Raw genomic sequence first — 20,862 nt, 5'->3', positions numbered from 1 at the left:
GAAGATGCTGCTTGCCGAAATTTTCCCCGGAACCATTTTCCAGTGGAAACTTTCCGCTCTTAGAAACTGGACAAAGAAAAACTGTTCAGGTCTGTCAGTGATATCTAAGTGCATAGTAAAATATCTCATGAAGAAATCAAGATCAAAGCCCATACAATTAGGGACAAACTAAAATCAAGGGCACCTTTACTGAAGCTCATTAAAAATATCCTTTGTACCGCTCTCCTATGTGGCACCCAAAGTCTCATGCATACAGTGGTCTAATGAGAATGCAATGAGGATTTTTTTCCTCCAGTATTTTTCTTTTCCATACTTGGCAAATGTCATAGTTTAATTAAGGGATGTCAAAGGCATAGAGAGTTGCCCCGAGATAATCGTCACCTGCTGCTAGATAAATGCTGAGGTGAAGACAAGCAGGAATGGCTATCATGCAAACGCTAAATTATGGAGAGAGGGCGAAGTTCAAAAATGGAACTGACAAAACCTTCATTTATAGAGGTGGGCTGAAGGAGCTGCTTTCGCTGGCCTTGGCGGACGGGCCCCTCTGCCCTGGGTGCCCCGTGCAGCCGTTCCTGAGCTTGCTGACTTCTCTCATGCCTCTTCTTGCTCCCACATTGTCCCTTGCAGAAAGATTCTCTCCAAAGTATCCCACGGTGTGCTGTGGGCAGAGTGTCTTCAGTGTCATGTACACACTGCTGACACTGCCCTCTCCTCAGAGCAGCAGGCTGATGCTTGGCACGGCTGCACAAGCCCTTAATGAACGCAGAAGCGCCGGCTCCCACCACTGCTGCAGTCACCACGCAGCTTGGAGCCCTTAGCAAAGTGCTTGCTGAAGACCTGACCTTAAGCCATTTAAATTGCTGCAAAGGCTCTTACTGGCTTCCTTCGGAACCTCACCGACAGCCTTTAATTTAGTCTTTAAAAGCATGCATGTCTTTATTTATTAATATTTACCAAAGCCTTTCAAGTTTTAACTCTGATTTTACAGCCTTTTATGATTCTCACTAGATGAAGTTTTCTTTTTCTGAAAAACAACCCAACCCCAACCCACCCAGCTGCCTGCTCCTCTCTCCTGCTGTCTCTGCTTGCTTTCATAGGAGGGTTGTCTTGCTCTCATTTCCCTTTTTCCACATAGGTCAATATTGATTTGATCATTCCAGCAGCAGTTTTGTGCTAACAGCTGTCTCTGTGCTGTGCCCTCTGATGAATCCATGACCTGCAAACCGTCCTTCTTCCTTGCTTGTCGCCCTTGTCCGGACTCATTCCATTAGTTCACAGCTTACTTTACAGAACATTCTAGCAGGGTGGTGGTCTATGCTTTATTTCACCAGTTACTCCTATTTCTCCACTTCTGTGCAGAAATGACAGTACACCACCTTACAGGTTCCCTGTCTCTTCAAAATTATCTCCAAATTAATATACAAGTGCTGTATTTCCAGCAAATATTTCCATTTAATGGAAATCATGCCCTAAATATAGCTTGCTAGAGTCCCTGTAGAAGTCCATCAATCCATAGTGCTCTGAGGATGGCCGGACAGGGCTCATGTCAAGTCCTGATCCCTATTCCTGATGAGTGGAGTACCAGCCATGCAGAAATCAAAGAAAACATTTTTTGTGGAATTGCAACATGTCCCACAACTTCCCCATGGTGCTGTGGACAATGCAAGTATGGGGCTACAGCATTTTCAGACTCCAGAGGTCAAGCAAGATGGATAGTTTTTCTTTGATCATGACTGATTTCTCACTGCATTATTAACAAACAGCTGTATTTTGACTGGATTTGATGTATACTTCATCTGACCCACTGGTGAGGTTTTTCAAGTGGGACCACCACGCAGAGGTCCCTGGGGTGAAGGGTTCATAAAATAAGTATTTGTAGATAACAAAGAGGAGCCAAATTAATTCCTTCACACTGAAAAATGGCATACGTCTTCTGAGCCAGGAAACAAAAGAAGGATTTCCATGGCATTCCTCTACAAAACTATCAATCATTTCATTACCATGAAACAAGCTTCATAAAATATTCTGTAATTTTACCAATAAACTCTGAAAAAACTAACCCCCCATACTGCTTAATTGTACTTATTAGCAAGCCAATTGTCTGTCAGATTTATTTTGCTATGCGAGCCACGCTCATAAGAAAGAGAATGCAATTTTTAATCAAACATGTGATACTCGCTACAAGACAGACTTTTGAAGGGCACTTTACCCAAACAAGAACATTCATCATAGCTGGACACAGAGAAAAGGTGGCTGTATCTTGTTATATGAAAACATAAGGTTGTATAAAGATTTATCTCCTCCATCACATTCTGACTCCAATATATTTGCAGACCTGCTTGATGGACCTCCAGGTCAACCTGGGGCTGACCTGCAGCAGCATCTCTTAGGTTCCTGCCCAGGTGCAGGGAGTTGCTGCACAGCAGCAGCTGACAGCCAACCCAAGCACATAAATCATTGACAGAAACACAAATTTACATCCACAGTATATTTAAGTAGGAGTTTTAGCAGAATACTGGGAATACTAAGTCCAAGGCTTACTGTGGGGTGGTATCTCACTATGAACAATTTCCCCTGGCACACTGACTGCTTCCACTGACGCTGAGAGGTTGCAGGCAGCAGTCTGAAGGCATCCATCCCTTCCCATGAAGCTCAAAGGCCTCTGCGGGTGCCTCATCTCCCAGGGAGACACGGAACACGCTGCTGTTACCATGGCTTTGCGAGAAAGACCTTCAGCAAACACACAGCGCTCGCCAATAGAAGCTGCCGTCAGCACAGGCACCTCTCACCGGTTAGCACAGCCAGACGTGCCGGGGACTGCTGCTCCGCCGCAACCTCTGCACCTGCACAACCCAGCAAAGGCCTCTCAGTGTCCTCCCTTACTTATATGCCTCTAGTCACATTTAGGCCCTGAAATTTAAGTTAATACTTTCTCTACAATTCTACACAGTTTGGCTCTTACACATTACTTTCTCTAAAATTCTACACAGTTTGGCTCTTACACATGTTCAACTCCACATAATTCACTGTTGTAATTAAGTAGTTAGACCCAAGATTAATTAAAGCCATTTTTCACTTTGGCGGGGTTACTCAAAGACAATTTTCAGCAGATTATGAGCCCTCAGCTTTAAACAAATGCACCATGTTTCTTATGAAATACTTTTTTTGTTTGTTTCTGACAAGGAGGTGAGTGAACGGTGGAACCAAGGTAACCTTGTTTCTTGCAAACCTTGAAGACTGCCACTCTCATGAGTTTGGGTCTTGTGAAGCCACAAGGACAGACTGCAGATTTCACAAAGTTGAGCACTTCAGTGTCATTCTGCCTCCAGCCGCCTTTCCCTTCCTCCCTCCTATGAATACATCCATGACCAAAGAGTAGATAGAACGTTGCTACTTCTTTCCTAGCTGGGACAGCTGCCCCTCTTGCTCCAATTTTAGCTACCTATTTTATCAAAATGCAACTCTGCAGCTTGGTCTGCTCTGTAACATTTGCCTGGTCCCAGCCCGGAGTTGCTTGGCGAGCACACAGACACAGGCAGAGCTCATGTCAGCAGAAGCGTTCGCTGGTGGACTCTGGACTGGCTGCTTGCTGCCATGCGTGCTGTCTCTTGGACAGTGTCTGTCATAAAGATTTCTTAGGCCACCGAAAGCACCACAATTGAACTTTCCTTCCAGACATTTATCTCAATAACCCACACACATCTTTAGAACGCCGCCCTGCTCTTATTACTTCCATGAATATTCCAGACAGGACTGGTACGCCTGTCACAAAGGTTGTCCAACACTTTCCACCATAAACCCCCTGTTTTAAATTGGTCATAATTTTGAAAAGCTTCACTGGTTCTTTCAAACAAGGAAGCAGGGGGCAGGGATCTTGTATCCATGCTAAAATAATTCTAAAAACGTTTTTTTGTGAGAACATCTAATGCCACCATGCCTTGGGACTGCAGCCAAAAATCCAGCAGTGGAGGGAAGGGTGAGCTTTGCCATCTTAATGATGAAGGAATCAACCTGTGGACAACGTACGCTCCTGAGAAGCTGCAGCTTGTGCACTATCTCAGTAGATGTTTGCTAGATGCTCCCAGCTGAATTCCCCAAAAGATTTCATCTACGTGAGGCCCAGCAGGGTCTCCTCTGCAACTGCAGATGGTCTGGGCTTGGACCAGGAACCTGGACCAAAGATAGGACATTTAACATCCTTGTGTTCTCAGTGACCTTTGAGGGTGGAAGCTGCCCCGTTTGAGAGCCAGGAGCACAAAATTTGGACTTGTCTTCAAGAAACTGCTGTTCATTTTTCCACAAACTCATTTTTCAGAAACTAGTAGGGAGTGGCAGGGCTGGAAAGGAGATTGGGAGTGGCCAGGCAAGGATGTTAGCACCAGCAGCCATGAGCAGGGAAAGCAGAGGAACAGTTTGAAGGACAGACTTCCAGTGTCCCCAGGCCCAATGTCTGGCAGTTCCCTTTCAGAGCCTGGACCAGATCCAAAGGCTTCCAACTCTCACCACTCCTCCATCATCTGCAAGCATCCACAAAACCTCCTGGCAAGCCATCCTGCCTCTGTCGACAGGCATGATGGTGCAGCAGCATTGTCCATTCGCTCCATCACCACTTGCCGTCAGCTCCTGGTGCTGCTGAGCCACAAGCACCCATACACACCGTGCAGAAGGCCGGAAGAGCGTGGCTCACTGTGCCCCAGAGCTGGGCTTGAGGCATGTGGGGCTTTTAAGGCTTCAAGACACATACTGAGTAACAAAGGTAAAGCAGAACACTGAGTAACTGTTCATTAAGCAAATACCATCCACTCCCTCACCCGGTGAGACAGGGCTCCTGTGGAAAAAAGCAGGAGGTGACTATCTACTAAGGCTGCCAATTCATGCCCAATGATAAGCGAAATTAATTTTGCACAGGCAACTTTTCAGTCCCAGATTTTGCAGCCACAGAAGAGGCCTTTCGGGAGCGTTACATGTCTGCGCATTAATCATTGGGGGCTTCGCTGTGCCAGCTGCTGTATGCAGTGGAAAAGACAAAAGACCGCAAGAGCCATGGATGTGGGGACACGATGCGGGAGGACACCTAGGCAGAGCAGACAAGCGAGGGAAGTCTAGTGGAGGTTTCCTAAGCATCCCAGGACCCATTTTGAAGGGACAGCCAAGTGATCCTTGGCATGCACCCATAGCTTCCCACAGGCAGGTGAAGCAGCGTGGAGGAGCCTTACACACGCACGTGTAGGTGTGAAGAAGGACGTAACACCCATTTTACCCCATTTCCCAGAGCTTCCAGAGCAGGATGCCATTGTACTGGGGGGAATGCTGCCAGGCCCCAGCCATCTGCCATCCCTCCAGATGCCAAATTCACGCGTTTCTGCAAAAAGCGGAGCAGGAGGGTGAGGCAAGTCCTTCCCAGCCGCCTGGGACCCCCGGGCGGGCAGGCAGGCAGCTCGGCTCGGGCCCGTACGCGCCATGTGCGGCCTGTAATGAGGGCTTTAAATGGTTTCAGGAGGCCCAACGCCCCCACGCCACACAGCTGGGCCAGGCCCGCGCAGCCGCGGCCGCCGCTACCCGCGCCCCGGCCCCTGAGGGGATGGCGGCGGGGCCGGGCGCCCCCAGCGGGCCGGGCCGCGTGTGGGGCGGGGCGGGGCGGGGCGGAGCGGCGGGCCGGCCCCGGCCATGCGGAGCGGAACGTGAGCGCGGCCGCCGACCCCGCTGGGGAGCAGCGGCAGCCGCGGGCGAAGCGCCGCCCTCCCGTCCCCGTCCCCGTCCCGGTCCCTGTCCCGGCGCGGGGGTGAGCCGCACGGGGCCGGGCGGGCGGCCAAGGCGTGTCGCTGGCGGGCCGGCAGCCAGGGCCTCCCCCGCGGGCAGGGCCGCAGTCTGCCCGTGTCCGCCGGCCTTCCTGCCGCTCCCCGCCCCCGATGGCGGCTGGCAGCCGCCGCCGCCGCGGGGTTTTCCAGCCCCGTTCCCCCGCCCCGGGGGCGGCCGGCGCTGGCAAGGCCGGTGCGGGGGTGCCGGGGGCCGCAGCTCTCCGCCCTTCCCTCCTCGGCTGCCGGGCCCGCGCCCACCGGGGCCCGGCCCAGGCTGCTGGGGCTGCGGTCCGGGCTCATGGGGCCAAGGTCCGGGCTCATGGGGCCCCGAGGGCCGGCGTCCGGGTCCGGGCTGCTGCTGGACTGGGTTTCTGGGGCCAGGGGCAGCGAAAAGAGGAGGGAATACAAAAAACCCAACCCCAAAGTAAAGCATCTGGACAGGACTCGGCAGTGCCCAGGAGCCTGTGTGCGGGCTGTTTATGAAGCAACATTTGTGTGCCAGGATGTGGTTGGCCCGCGTAGCAAAGCACCGCAAGCAGGTCACAGGTGACCTCTGGTTAGCAGGCTGGGGTGTGCTGGAGAGGGGGAACGCGCCAGCGCAGCAGCCCCGCAGGTGAGCCACTGCCTCATGCTGGTGGCCACTTCGTCAGCCCGCTGCAGGCATTTGTGTTAGCCCAGCTTTTAGCGCTCATTTTAAGATAAAACAGAAATGCAGCATCTTCAGAGTTTTGCAAGTTAAACCATGGAATTGTCTCATTGACAGCACGAAGAGGAGGAAATGTTACATCGCAGCTCCGCCAAACCGACCCCGGCTCCCGAGTAACCACCTGTGAATGTGTACATTGTGCTGAACGTCGGCACAGCTTTAATTTTCGAGTACAGTCGTGTGGAGTGTGTTATTTTGGAAATGTTGAGCTCACCTTTTGCTAAGCGCATTCCCCGGAGATTTCGGGAGGTGCAGCAGGCATTTAAAATAGAAGAACATGTGAGACCTTGTTCTTTCCAAAAGGCCTAAGCATGCACTTGCATAATATTCAAATGTTATCCCTGTAATTACATTAGGTTTTACTTTTCACAATAATAAAAAAAAAAAGTTCAGTTAGAACTTCACTTTGCAGAAACATATTCCAGCTTTTTAAATATTCCATAGTCAATATTGTACTTGAAAGTTTTTAACTTATTCATGACAAGGACTTTCTCAGGCTGTTATCTTGCAGTTTATTATTTAGCAGTGCAGAACTGCATTTACTTGGGAGTCTTAACTGATCCGCTTGACTCAGGCTTGCAAAGATGATGTGCTGCTTCCTGACTGAGTCCTTTCATTGCTGGTAGGGCTTATATAGCTGGAACCTAGTGGGAGATTTATGGCTACAATGTCATGTCTGATGTGCCAGTGTCCATTAGTGGCAACCCGGGCTGGCTGTAAATGCTTCTTCTGCCCCCAGTTGATGCATTAGCTTGGTTCAGCAGAAATTGGTAATTTAGCACCATTGCTCAATCAATGTCTTGCTTCCTTTAAGAAAGAAACCTTTCAGGGTTTTTAATTCAGTGTCTCCTAATCTGCTGCAGGTATTGTATTTCCCCCATATAATTCTGCAAAAATAATGTTGCCCTATCTCTTAAATAAAATATGCTTAATATATAACTGGTGCCTTATGTAAACCTTCTTTAACACCGACAGTGCACAGCAAAAGCGTTTGACATTATCTGTCTTCAAAACAGTATGTAATGTCATTCAAATATGTTCATGTTTGTTCCAGTAATAAGGGAAAAGGCAATGATCGTTAACAAGAACCAAGTGGAAAAAAAACCCAAAAAACCAAAAAACCCGGCACAGTCATTTTTTAAGTCAAACGTACAGGTTGTGCCAAATCAAGAGGGAAAAAAATTTCTGCTGTATTTTCATGACTGGGACATCAGGGGTTTTGAAGAGATTGCCACTGCCTTTCCCTTGCAAAGTAACCATCAGTGGGTTAAAGCTTGGGTTTGCCAGGGCAGGCAACCGTCCAGTGCCAGATGGATACATGAAGAGCTCTGAGGGTTCTGGGCTGGGACCTCCTCCTTGCATCCCAGGTGGCCCCTCCATGCGTTAGGACCTTTTTTTTTTTTTTTTTTTTTTTGGAGGGGGGGCAGGGGGCAGTCTCTGGATTTGCTGCACAGCATTGGATTGGGCTATACCTAACTCCCTGCCTCATTAATAAATGAATGCAGAAGTAAATAAAGCTGGTGGAGCTAAGTTTATTTTGATTCTTTTCCCTACTACTGTAGCATTTAAAAGTGATGCTTAAGAAAGCTACTTTTGCAGAGGTTTTGCAAGGTAGATACCTAATGTGAAAAAGCAAGTTCAGTGCTACGTGAAGCTATTTATTTTAAGGCTTTCTTTTAAAGTGTTTGAGCAAATGTTCACTGCAAGTACCAGCCACTTCCAAATGCATTTTGGTTTAATTGTACAGGTTCTTCTATTCGATAGCCACTTTTTATAGCACGTGTATTTTCTGGGACTAGAATTGGCAGCTCCTGCAGTAGTGGCTTACCTGCAAGGAAGGCAGGCAGAACTGGCACAGCTGTGCTCAAACTCACCCTGAAGTTCGGCACCAGCCCCTCTGTGGGTACCCTGGCACCTTCCCAGCCCGCAGTGACTAATGGTGAACAGTGCTAGACAACCAGAGCAAACAGCCTTGATGTACAAGAATATGAAAGTCCTTCTCTAGAGCTGTTGGCACCTCAAGAAGACAAACTATTAAAGTCTACTAACTCCACAAAAAGCGGATCAGTTGTGCATCTTCGCATGGAGCAGGAAACTTTTGCGATAGTGCAAGACACAGCAAATCTAAATACCAGCAGTGCTGGTACAGAGAAGCAATGGTTATGTGGAGAAACATGGCCAAAACCTGTAAGATCCCAAGCCAGGAATCTCCCTTCCCACCAAAACAAGTGTGGAAAAGAAGTTGGTAATACAGGAATGGAGGGGAAGGTCAAAGGTCTACAAGATACCTGAGCATTTCGTATTTAAATAGCTTCTGCGCAGCTTGTATGCAAAGTGCCAGACCAATGCAAATTGACACTGCTGAGTCATGGCCAGAGTGGGGAAAAAAAGTTAATTTAAAATGTGACCTGAAAACTAACACGAGGGAAAGAAAAAAATCATCCTGCAGCATTTGAATTTTGTGTGGGATGTCACAGTGTACAGTTAGGGGACAGCCTATCAAGGTAAGATAAACACTTTAAGATTAACAATTTAAATTAAAGACTTAAAAAGCCAAAATTATTATAAATATCAGGTAAGGAACAGGAAAAATATTTTTCATCTCAGTGTCTTTCAAGGGCTTAATAAAAACTCCCCAACTTTTTTAGATCAAAGGTACAGCAGAGCAGATGGGCAAAGATCTGAATAGCAGCAAAACCAGCTAGCAGCTCTGGGTTTATTTTATATAAAATAAGAATGTATCAATGAAAAGGGTATGGTTATTTATGCCATTCTGGGTTAATTTCTGTAAATATTTGGGTTTTTTCTGCAGAGGTTCTGGTTTCAGACTGTAAAACCATGCATAGATTCTGTGTCTTTCCATCATCTTAACCCTGGTTTTCCCAGTGCCGAGGCTGCAGAACGGTGCTGGCGGCTGTTTGCGGCTCCGGAGGCAGTGGCGAGAAAGGCTGTTTTGCTAGTCCAGAAAAACAACTTCTAGCTTTCCGTGCAATTCCCCCTGCCTGGCTCTCTGGGAGCGGTGTGGCCTCTTTCCAAAAGGGGAGGCAGAGGCTGGCTTAGCAGAGGAGTTCAGTGGTAGGGGGGTGGATTTGGTGTGAGGGCATCACTGTCCTGTGCGGCTCCGTCTTGCACCCATGCTCATCCTCGCCTGCGTCCCACTGGTGCTGTGCCTGCCCTCAGGAGGGGTGCAAAGTCCTCATCATCATTCTGGCGTCGCTCGGGCATTTATCTTCAAAGGCTCTGGTCATTACGGAGCTAAAACAGGGCAGAGGGAGGGAGGTGGGAACGAGGACTTTGGGCTGAAAGCGTGGCCACGCCAGCAGGACTACACCCCGCAGCTTGTTAAGGCCAGCACCGAACCGGCAGTGTTCAGAGATGCTTTGCCAGCTCCCTTGGACTTACGTGAGGGTGGCTGGTTGTCGGTCCCTGGCACAGCTCTTTGCTTAAATTCCCATCCTGGTTGTTCTGTTGGCAGGGGCTCAGAAATCCGTTTGAGCACAAGTCTTCAACCATGTTGTTTCTTACTGATCGCACCCTTCCAGTCACACAATTTCCTGGCCATTTCCTATGTTTCCCTTCTAGTTTTGGTGAGGGCACCTGAGGCGAAGGCTAGAGGAGAAGCATCCCCAGCCAGAGGCTGGGCAAGGGTTGCGACTCTAAGTGGGTGTTAGGAGAAAAAGCCCTGAGCATTCGCGTGAAGGATGGTCATGGCAGCTGTCGTAGAGTTTATATTCTAGCTATCATGGGACTTTTGGTTGTTTCCTATCTGTTTTTCAGTAACGTGTCTGGTGGTTATAAAATGAGCAGTATTTATCTGACCCAGGAGTCAGAGACATTACCTCACTGTCACGGGGTCAGTGGCAATTAGACTGCAAAGACCAGCCAAGCAGTGCCGCTGGGTACAATAGTCTGTGGCAGGCTTAACCTTTACGGTCACCGCTGCTGCAGAGGGACAGCCCAGCGGCACGTTACAGCCTCGCAGCCCCGCAAAGCCAGGCCTGGCATGCTAATCGCAAGAGCAGAGCAGAAAAGGCCCTTTCCTTTCATAACCCATCCCAGAAGGCTTATGCACGCTTATCAGTTAAAAGACTGCAGTATATTAATTTAGGCAGGATTAATGGGTTAATGGTTTATATCAGTTCTGTCTCAATCACGAGTTAAAAATTAAGTTCGTCCCCCAAAAAGGTATAGTAACGATTGAATGTAATGCAAGTACAATAATTTACAGACATCAGTCATCCCATAGTTACCATAAACATGATATATGAAGGTTAAGAGCCAGGTCAGCAGCTGTGCACGGCGTAACCGACTCAGCAGGGAGAGGCAGCTGAATTTAACCTGCAACCAGAGAAGGTGACTGCGACGGCTCATGCACGGGGGTAGCAGTGAAGGGGCCATACCTGCTCCTGCCGTCAGCACCGATTAGCAGCTGAGCTGTGCACTCCAGGGCATTTAGAACTGAAACCAGGTGCTTTTCCTTTCTGGAGGTGGCAACCTTACATTTCTCATCTGTTAATATATGGTTATTCATCATGCATACTTCCTATTCGTGTGTGATAGACTTGAATCACAGGTCTACGCCATGCAAGCCAAAACGTGGTAACTCTGAATTGAACAGCAATTCACTTTCAGACAGCACGTTTAATAGTCACTCCAAATGAGACGGCTGAAACACCAGATGAAGGACGTGGATCGCCAGCTTCACACTGTTATTCATTATTGACTGAAAGGGTTTGTCAGGCTGGGTGGGCAGGATGCTGCAGGAATGCATGCAGTAGGAGCTCTGCCTCATCCTGGCTGCCTGCCAGAAGGGCTTTCCTCCTCCATGTTGTCACTGGTCCCTCTGATTCATTCTGTTTGCCCAGCTTGCTCTTGCACAACTTCATGCACCACCTCTGTTTTTTTGGTTCAGGAAAATTTAACATTCTGCCTCATTATTCTTCCAGTGTATAGAATTTGCTTCTGGCATAGGCTGAGATAACCCTGCTCTCCCAAAGACAGAAGCTGAGAGAGAGGTTAGGGGTAGGACTGTAGGTATTTTACAAGCACGTAATCTTCCCTTTTGCTTCAGAGTTTCGATTGCTCAGAATTAGGGTGAGGATGTGGGTGGGGAGCAAGACTTTCCCCTGCTCTCCTATCAGACTGAGTACTAGACCCACAGAAAGGCTAGGGACTAGACTCACAAAAGGTCTGAAAAAAACAAAAATCTAAGTGTTTCAGTTCTTACTTTGTAGGCACCAGCTCAAGCCCCGAGTTTGGGGTCTTGGTTCCTAGAGAGGCAATGGGGAGAGAATGGGGTTATGTATGGGAGGCAGGGAGGTAGGAGAGCCTCCGGCAGGAGCTGGCAGAGAGGTGTAGCCCCTGGTCAGCAGGTGACGTGCTCTGAGCTGCTTTTCCCCACGCCGCGTTCAGAACTGGGAGCTCTGCCCAGGGGCGAGGTGGGAAGCAAACCGCAGTACACGCTGGGCAGCCACGTGGAAGAGCCACACAGCACTCCCAAAGTGGGAACTGGGAGCAATGCCCTTTCATGCCCAGGGAAGATTTTAATCTAGTTTTTCCAGGTAAAAGCTCTAACTGGCAAGATAGCCTTGAGACAGGAGCTCCTTCATTCCTCCTTGTATGTGTACTCCTTTGAACCCTGTGACACTCGCCTGTTCCCCAGGTGAGACATCAGGCAGCACACTGCTCTGGGGCACAGCAGCCCTTCTGTCCATGCCTGCTCCAGGCAACAGGGAGGTATTTTTATTCAATATTCACTAAAACAGCAACTGCATGCAGGTCTGCTTCCTGGAGTGCTATCGTCACTCCCTTCAGTCCAATAAAAGCTACCAGATGCAAAGCAGAACAGTTTTAAGAAGAGGCGGTGGCACCCTCCCTGCTCTGGTTGTGGAAATGGTTATTGGGAAGGCAGGCATCGCCAGAAGCAAGGTTTGGGCCTGAACCATTAACATTTCTAGTGCCTGGCCCCACTCCCTGCTCCACTGGGTACCTCCACGTTTTAAACGGGTCTGACCCCATCCCAGCTCTGAAAATGCGCACTGGCTCAGATCACACAGGTGAGGGGGTGAGCGCTTGGACACATGCAAGACGTCAAACCTCAGCTGTCCCAAGGATGGCAATAAACAGGCATTTAGGAGCTGGAGGGATTATTATGGATCTGGACAAGGAAAGCAGACTTAGTAGCACCTTTTTGGCTGGTGACTGTCAGGGAAGGCTCTAGGGGACACGGGCGCGTGGTCTGAGTCAGCATGAACTGTCTGACATGAATCGCCACTCAGCTTGGTCCTCACCTGCTCAGACTCCCCAGGCACGTCAGCATTTCCCATAATACTTGCTCTCAGTTCGTGCCTGGAGCTCATCCAGTCCCCGCCGGGTTTGAGCCTTCAGGCTGGAGCACACCAAACCTCCCTGGCCAAGCGGAGAGCTGCCCCAGTGCAGCAGCATCTGCCCTCTGCCCCTCAGTGGCAGGGCACCGCAGGAGAAAGCCCCAGTGGTGATTTCCCACCGGTAGTGTTGACAACTACTCGTTAGTTGTTGAGCATTCCCTTAAAAACGGGCTGTTCTGTCTGGGGTGCTGCAAGCTAGGTCCCCCTCCTTCAGGGCCATCCATCCCAGGTGTCCTCTGCACCACCACCAGTGCTGCTGGCTCTGTGCAGAAAACCTTCTCGGAGCCATGAAGAAACTTGGGAGCGGCCGTGATGGCACTGACATCAAAGGCACTGCCAGGAACCTGCATTTCCATCGCTCTTCCCAACATTTACATCGAACAGGTTTTGGAGGTCACCATTTCCTTCTGTTCCTCCCACTTCCTAATTTTAGGGGAAAAAATAGAGCAAGCTCTCATTGCCAACCACAGGCGCACACCTTCGTGAGAAAAGCTCCGTGACGTAGCAGAGCGGGATGTCTGGGAACACGTTCAGGATGAGCCCATCAGCAGCACTTCCCTGCCAACGACTCATCCCGCCTGTCTAGCCCTGCCCGTCTGAGGTTTTCCGTAGCTCTAGTCCTGTCTTCTTCCAGACACGGAGCAGCCATAGGTTTGGGGGTTTCTTCAGGGTCAGCCTGGATTTCCAAGCATTTCAGGTCTAGGTAGCTGAATGCTCTTGCCAGCTCCAGACCTAAGCGGGTACAATCCGGACTGGTCTCTGCAAAAATCTCCCAGCCATTGAGGTGACCTTTCGTACTTGAATAAGATTCAATGGTTGCAAAAATTCAGACTAAAGGCAAGACGTACATTACCAGTAAAGGCAGTTAGTCACTGGGACACACTGCAAAGGTCTACACCACATTTACTGTCACGGGGAGATGTTCTTCTTGAAAATGTGGGGCAGTTTACCCACCAGTTATGGGGCTGGACACGGGAACCGCTGGGAGTTGTTCTGTGATTTGGATCCCGCAGGCAGTTGTGCTACTAATGGTTCTTTGGTTTATGAAGAATGAATGAATCATCCTGTGATTAAATTGATGTGAGAACTCCCATGGTGTGTAAACATAGGCAAACTGCAATTTTCAACCACTTTCAGGTATGCTGACATTGAGGGGATATAATTTTTTTTCTGTAATTTAATTGTACACGTTGTTTGCTCCCATCATTCGTAAGTAAAAGTTTCTTACAGACTTAACAGATTGTGTTTCCATCTCTGTTGCGTAAAAGCAGTATTATGGACACACACAAAATGGAAATCATAACATAGCATCTCCACTATTTTAAGAGTCATATTGAAACACATGGAACAGATATGCAATTTCACTCCTCGCTGCCTTCAGATTTGGTGCTCCGTGTATTTACTTAGCGCTAGAAAAGGAAAGTGAAAACAAACCCATTGCCTCAGCAAGCCCCAGGAACAGGCTTTGCTTCTGCCCTTTCCCTTAGGACCGGGTACCATTTCCAGGCAGTGGAAGGGCTCTGGGCAAGCGAGAGCTGCAGTCATTCCTGAAATGAGACAACAGAGAGACAGGGACAAAAAAAGACAAAAACGAACTGAGTGTCAGGGTGAGAACAGTCAGCTGAGGAGGACTAATGGGCGAGGAAGCTGGGAGATGGATCTGAAGGATGATGGCTCTTCTGGAGGGAAAGGCTGACTTGAAATGGGTCTGGCTGCTCCTGCTCCATGGTGCTCCTGGGGAAGCACCTGCCTCGAGGCAATTTATCCAGCTGTCAACTTGTTTTCACACAGACCATAAATGCATCCTGGGATCATGACTTTGGCTAGGCACAAGGTGGTTTTCCCATCTCATGATTATTTTCAAAATTTCAGACTTTTTCCCATGTTTCACTGGCTCAAACAACTTCCATTTTTCCCATGGAGACCTGGGTGGGGGGAGATGAGGCTCCAGCTGCCAGTGGAGCCGAGCTGCAGAACGGCTTCGGGCAGCCGGGGGACCAGGGAGCACGCTCCGTCCCTACAGCCTCATCGCATTCAGCAAAAGCACTGCAGGTTTTGTGCGTTTTCCTACCAGCAGTTAAGGTCTAAATCAACTGGCATTTTCTGTTTTCTTTCTGCAAATTTTTCTACGTGCAATTCCAGTTGCATCCATATTCAGACATCCCTAGAGTTACTTTCATTCGGTCAAGAGTTTTTCTCTTTTTTTCCCCCTCCAGCCTTATGTAATTTCATTTCCAACCATCCCACTCACGCATGTAACTGCAGCAGAGAAGCATCGCAAAATATATAAGCACATGCCAGAAATGGGCTAGCTGGACTAATACAAGTATTTGGCATGGCATCTCCCGTGCGCGTATCAGAGCTGAATTTCTATGTGACTAAGCACATTGGCAGTGGTGTTTGATGGCATCTTTATAGAGTACTGCTCCATATTTATCTTTCCTTCCTCAGTTTGTCTCAGTTAAAAAAAAAAAGAAAGGTGGGTTCATACACTACGTGCTGACAAGACTTCACTATTATGGATGGCAGGAGTGGTATGAGGCTCACAATGCAGCCGAGTACTGGAAAGATATTTGTCACTGCAGATTTTGCTTGTCATATGCAGAGATGACATGCAGATCTCCCCTCTGACAGATTGATAGTCATTCCGAGATGCATCCACCCACAAAAACCACAGACATGCTGCTTTACTCAAATCTTTACTTTAACCACTACTTTGTGATGCAAAACTGGTGGAGTTTTTGGTACTTTTTGTTAAAAATGAAATCTTTATAGGGGTTTTCCAGCATCCTTGCTAGTTACTAAAAACAAATCAACATTAGCCTACTGGATGGGACAACTCAGTTTACTTGTGGGTGGTTTTGACATTCATCTCATTAACATGTTTAGTCTGAAATAAGGTTTGAAAGGTAGTAAATAAAAAATTGGACGCAGAAGTACAGCATCTCTCCAGAAATTATTCCTTATGCCTCAGTTAAAAAGCCGGTTTCTCACAGGTGGAGTATTTGTACTGATTTTACTCCAAATATCAACATCTTGTTCAAAGTTCAAAGATTAGCAATGTGGATCTTGCCTGTTTGTAAAAGCAAATGCACCATGCTAAATGTAAAGTTACACTCTACACTGTTCAGGGCCAGGAAATTCACAGTTCAGGCCCCAAAATCCATCACGGTGTGTGAGAACCTGGTCACGCCAGCTCAAAGCCAGGTAGTCTCCAATGAAAACAAAGAGCCACCCAAATCAGTCATCAGTAGGCTTACGGCCCCTTTCGTGTCCCGTGTTGCAGCAGCTACGTGATGCAGTACGTACTTTGGATGCTTTTCACGAGCATCCCTTTAATCCCCTTTGGGCGATCGCAGAGCTGCCTGGCAAGTGGGTCTGCAGGAGGGTGAAGAACACACATGGCAATGTCTTCAGATGTTTATGTTGGAAACGTAAAAGGGAAAGTACTCCAAATAAGTTTCTCTTGTTCAGAAATACAATGGGCAATTTAAAAAACCCTATTAAGCATGTGTGTAGGAGCATTTCCCATTCTGGGAGACAAGTTGAATTGTTATATGGAGCTATATTATGACTTTCCCGACACGGTATCAATCAAGACCCCATTATGTAACGAGGTATCTGTCACACGCGCCCCATCGCGAGTCCCCGCCGTGAGCACGGAGACTGCAATCCCGGCTCCTTTGTCCTGCCCTCTGCCAATTTGCTGCAAAATTAAGGACGAGGCTTGAATTTGCTATTGTGGCGGTCTTGGAGCCGCAGCACCACGGCTGTGCTTTCAGAGCAGTTATTTGCATTGCCTTGATTAGCATGTCACCTGCTTCATTAGCGAAGAAAATTCTCATCCACAGACTCAGCCATTCATGCAAATTGAAGAATACACGGAGATCCTTCCCCTGCAGGACTTTCCATTATTAGCAAAATTGGTAGATTCTTTTTGTTCCTTCCTCTTTGGAAGGTCACTTTCGCTTTCACCTCCAAATGAAAGTTCTTATTTAAAAGACACAATAATTGTCTTCCCAAACTTTAACATGGAGCAATCCCGCTTAAAGAAATCTGATGCCAAACGAAGTCTCAGGTGCATGTAAGGCGGGTGGAAACTCCCCAGTTTCAATACGATCCTTACACTAACTGCCATCTGTCACTGTCACTGAATCATTAATTTTACTGCTCATCAGGGAAATGATTTTAGAGCCAAAAAGCTCCCTACTGTGTATGACCTGAACCTCCTGGGCTCTGCTGAGCAGGTCCTTCTCCTTACATCCTCAGCAAACACTTCGCTCTCAGCACACACGTGACATTTTCCTTCCTCTTCCTTTCCTCCATCCTCAATTTCCAGGCTACACAGTCCTGGTTCCTCACAAGTCATGTTTTCCCAAATCTAGAAATCCTTCTTGCCTTCCCCCTTTGGCATGCCCATACCACTTTTTCTGAAGGTGGGAGCAAACCAAGAGACCCTCCAGCAAGGCTCTAGGGCACTTTCTGTACATACTCACACCCTGCCTGTCACCCAGGAATGAGCCACCTTCTCCCACAGCAGCACCCACCTTCTGGGGTGGCCGCTGTCACACCTCATCATCCTCCAGGGGGTCCCGCCTAACCAGCCCCCCTTGCCCTCCCCCCACCGCCAGGTCCTTGGCGCCAGGAGGAGCTGGATCCTCCTGGCCACCGCCACACGCGGGCTGCGCATCACGAGGAAAGTCCGCTCCTTCACCCCATCCACACCTCTGGCTGCGGTCTGAGAGCATTAGTTTTGTTTCTTGAAATTATCTCGATAATTGTAGCTAGTCTACCCAATTAACTGCGCAAGCCAAGCTCAACGCTTCTGAAGGATTCCCCATTTCTGATGTCCCTGAGACATGCCACTGCAAAACCTCTTTGCAGAGGTGGACAGTGAGAGCCATGTACCTTATCTTACAGCATCTCCAGAAACGATGCTCAGCCTCCCACATCCTGGCTTTAAGAAGCTAAAGACATAATTATAGATTCTGATGTCAGGTTTGGGAGATTTTTTTCCACTTGAGAGTCCACAAATTGTGAACCGAGCTCTTTGTGATTTCAAGAGATATTTAGCTTTTGTGGAAAAGAATACTTGAAACGTGGCATTTAAACAGACCCCTCACACAGCATTTCCTTGACATCAATGACAAGTTGCCATGAGGTGCCAGCCCTCGGTCCAGCACGGGAAAGCCCTCACCCAGGCATTGCCCTCGCAAGCCGGGGGGTCAGAACCGCTGCCACCCAGCAGCAGGTTCTCTCCGTTCCTCGCCTCCGCTGCCACGGCGGGCAGAGGAGTTCAGTGCATCCAGAATGATCCAAGACAGAAAGAAAAATAATAATAATAAAAAAAGTCTTTAAAACCAAACAACACAAGAAAAAAAGAGTAAAAACATATCATGGTTATGCATGAAACCTTCCACGCCGCCACGGACAAACTGCCCCGCTGCAGTTGGCTGCTGCCATCGGGGCGGTGGCTGCGCTTGAGTCACTGCTGCAGCTGCACCAGCGGGAGGAAAAAACCCATTGCTTTTTGCATCTCCCCCCATCTCCTGGGAAAGGACAACCACATGTGAAAACACCAGATTTTACACAGCTGATTTTCACACGGATCACTGCGCAGACTGGGGTTTGTGCTTTTGCTGAAGTGCCCGGTATTTTTGCCTTTTTAAGGTAAAAATGAAGCACCGCTGCACATTCGCAGGGATGTCCTGCTGCAGCCTCCTCCCTCTCACCTGACTGGCAGCGGCTCCAGGAAGCCTGACAAATTTGTGTGTGTCTGCTTATCCCTGGATGACACGAAGGGAAGGAGTGAGTCAGATACACGTCTCTGCTGCTCAGGAGAAAATGTAATCCTGCTCCTTCATTGCACAACCCTGATGGTGGTCGCATCCGTCCTGTTCTCTCTGCACACACCTTGCTAGGAGCCAGCGGCTGCATGGGGGGAAGAGAGATTTGCCAGGATACGTATGGAAATTATGCGTGATTGAGACAACCTCACCAATAAATCCCTGGCTCCGAGACTGCTGGGCAGGCTGCCCTTCTCCCCCCTCCCCCAGATGCACTCGCTGTGCCGTTCCATGATGACCTGTGGTAGGCAGACGCACCCTTCTCAGACAGTTGTGTGTGCGCTGAGCAGATTAAAGATGATTAATTGTACCAGGTAGTTCCTGCTACATCTTAATCAAATACACATAATCAGCAATGCTCTGCATACACAATACTTGGAGCTGGAGTGGTTTTTTTTTAAAACTCTCACACACTCCACGCTGAGGATGACAAGCCTAAAATATCAGTGGTGAGAGCCTGAAGCACCCAGAACCGGAGGGATCACAGGCGAGGTTCCTGGGGCAGCAGTGCCTCTCGCTGCCCTGAGGAAGGACTCACGCTGATTTTAAAAGACCGACCTCTGCCCCTCCTGCTGCAGCTGGGAACAGCAGCACCCTTACCTGCAAGGTCCCCGCCACTCACTTTTCCAGGGTGCGTGGGAAAGCACCACAGCAAACACAACGACGCAGCGCCTTGGAGGGGGAGACAAACCACCAGCAGCCTCTGACCGTAGAGTATTTTGCATCATTTATTTAAATACCTATATTTATGCATTTACAAATTTTCATAACTCTGTAGCTTTTTTCCTTTCTTTTTTTTTTTTTTTTTTTGTAGACAGTATTGCAGAGAAGTTAGCTTTTGTAAAATGAGGTCCATGTATAAAACTATGCAACGGATTGGAGAGGAAAAAACCCAAACCAACGGGTTTCCTTCCATACTCTCTAGAATCAGAAACCAAAGAAAGTGAGTGAATGGAGGGGGAGACAGAGAGGAAGGGGTGGGACAGACCAACCTCAAACCAGTGGCGCTCTCAGAAGCATTACACATGTCAGTGCTCAGCTACAGGCCTAACAGGATAGGTTATATTTCAGTCTGTGCGATGCCTGTTTGCTAAAGCTTTAGCAGGCACAAAGGTCTCTAATGAAAAAATAAAAGGAAAGGATCCTGCACACTGAGAATGCAAAAGCCTGGACAGCCTCGTGATAGGGTTTAGGTGTTGTGGCACAAAATGCCCGTAGGAGACTGCACCAACTCATCAGTAGTGCGTCCTCATCCCAAACTTCATTTTGCATAAAAAGTTCCCTTTAAGAAATCTTCGCATTTAAAAAACCTGGTATCTGAGCTCTTCTAGCCTCAGTACTTTGAAGAAGTCACTTGAAAAATACCTCCTGCTTTCCTCGTTTGGAAGCTTCAAAGTAATGTTTTGTTTAAATCAATACCAATCTAACAGCTCATGTATTCCCAGTGTTATCTCTGGGAGGAAGAGGCAACAGATATGGCATTGCAAGATATTTACACACATGGTACAAAAATGTCCAAGGGTATGAAAAATCACCAGTTACACAATTTTGCAGCAGCCTCATTTACACCTGTAATTTTATACCATTTATTACATTGTACTAACACACCAGATTCAAAGATGTGCACTCCCTTTAGGACATTCAGGAGTTACAAATATATTGTGATTGCATAATTCATATTGCACAATTGTATAAAAACATAAATACTAGCTATTCTATTTCTTTTTTAAATACAAAATACATGTCACATAGTCAAATATTCTTTTCAAGTGCAATTCAGGTGCTCTCTTTAGTCCTTCCAAGAAAAAGGCAATTTTGATAGTTTTGGCACGAAGTTTAACCTCCGTCCCATGCCAACGGTTCTAATTACAATACGTATGCCCAAAACTTTATATAGTAGCAGTCATATACATATAGTATAAAAACAGGTTATTTACAAAATGAACTGAACGTACACAGAAGCAGCCTCAGTGGTCGGATCTGAGCTCTGGGTTAGCATTACTCGTGCTCTTGCGAGAGGGGCAAGTGACCCCCCCGACTTATGCCGGTTGCTGTGGGTTCACATTCATGGGCGGAGGGTGTCCTAGGAGACCGATGCGCTGTTTCTGCTTCCTCTGCTCTGTCAT

At 48.1% G+C, this 20,862-nt stretch overlaps 1 protein-coding gene and 1 long non-coding RNA gene across 11 annotated transcripts in view; one reads left to right on the top strand and one right to left on the bottom strand.

Annotated features, from left to right (window-relative positions):
• The window catches only part of LOC308062791, a 36,558-nt gene extending 30,650 nt beyond the window's left edge, over positions 1-5,908 (top strand). For all 4 annotated transcript variants that reach the window (XR_013927693.1, XR_013927694.1, XR_013927695.1 and 1 more), the window contains exon 4: positions 1-5,908. This exon is cut by the window's left edge and continues 11,377 nt beyond it. This is a non-coding gene — a long non-coding RNA (uncharacterized lncRNA).
• The window catches only part of ITPR1 (inositol 1,4,5-trisphosphate receptor type 1), a 201,153-nt gene continuing 182,426 nt past the window's right edge, over positions 2,136-20,862 (bottom strand). For all 7 annotated transcript variants that reach the window (XM_080384689.1, XM_080384690.1, XM_080384692.1 and 4 more), the window contains one exon: positions 2,136-20,862. In XM_080384689.1, the coding sequence (XP_080240815.1) occupies positions 20,776-20,862 (87 nt within the window). In that variant the 3' untranslated portion in view covers positions 2,136-20,775.

This window comes from Falco punctatus (genome assembly GCF_963210335.1).
Source record: "Falco punctatus genome assembly, chromosome: 4".
Taxonomy (NCBI): Eukaryota; Metazoa; Chordata; class Aves; order Falconiformes; family Falconidae; genus Falco; species Falco punctatus.
Note: the sequence above shows the minus strand (reverse complement) of the source record. Positions and strands in the feature narration are given on the sequence as shown.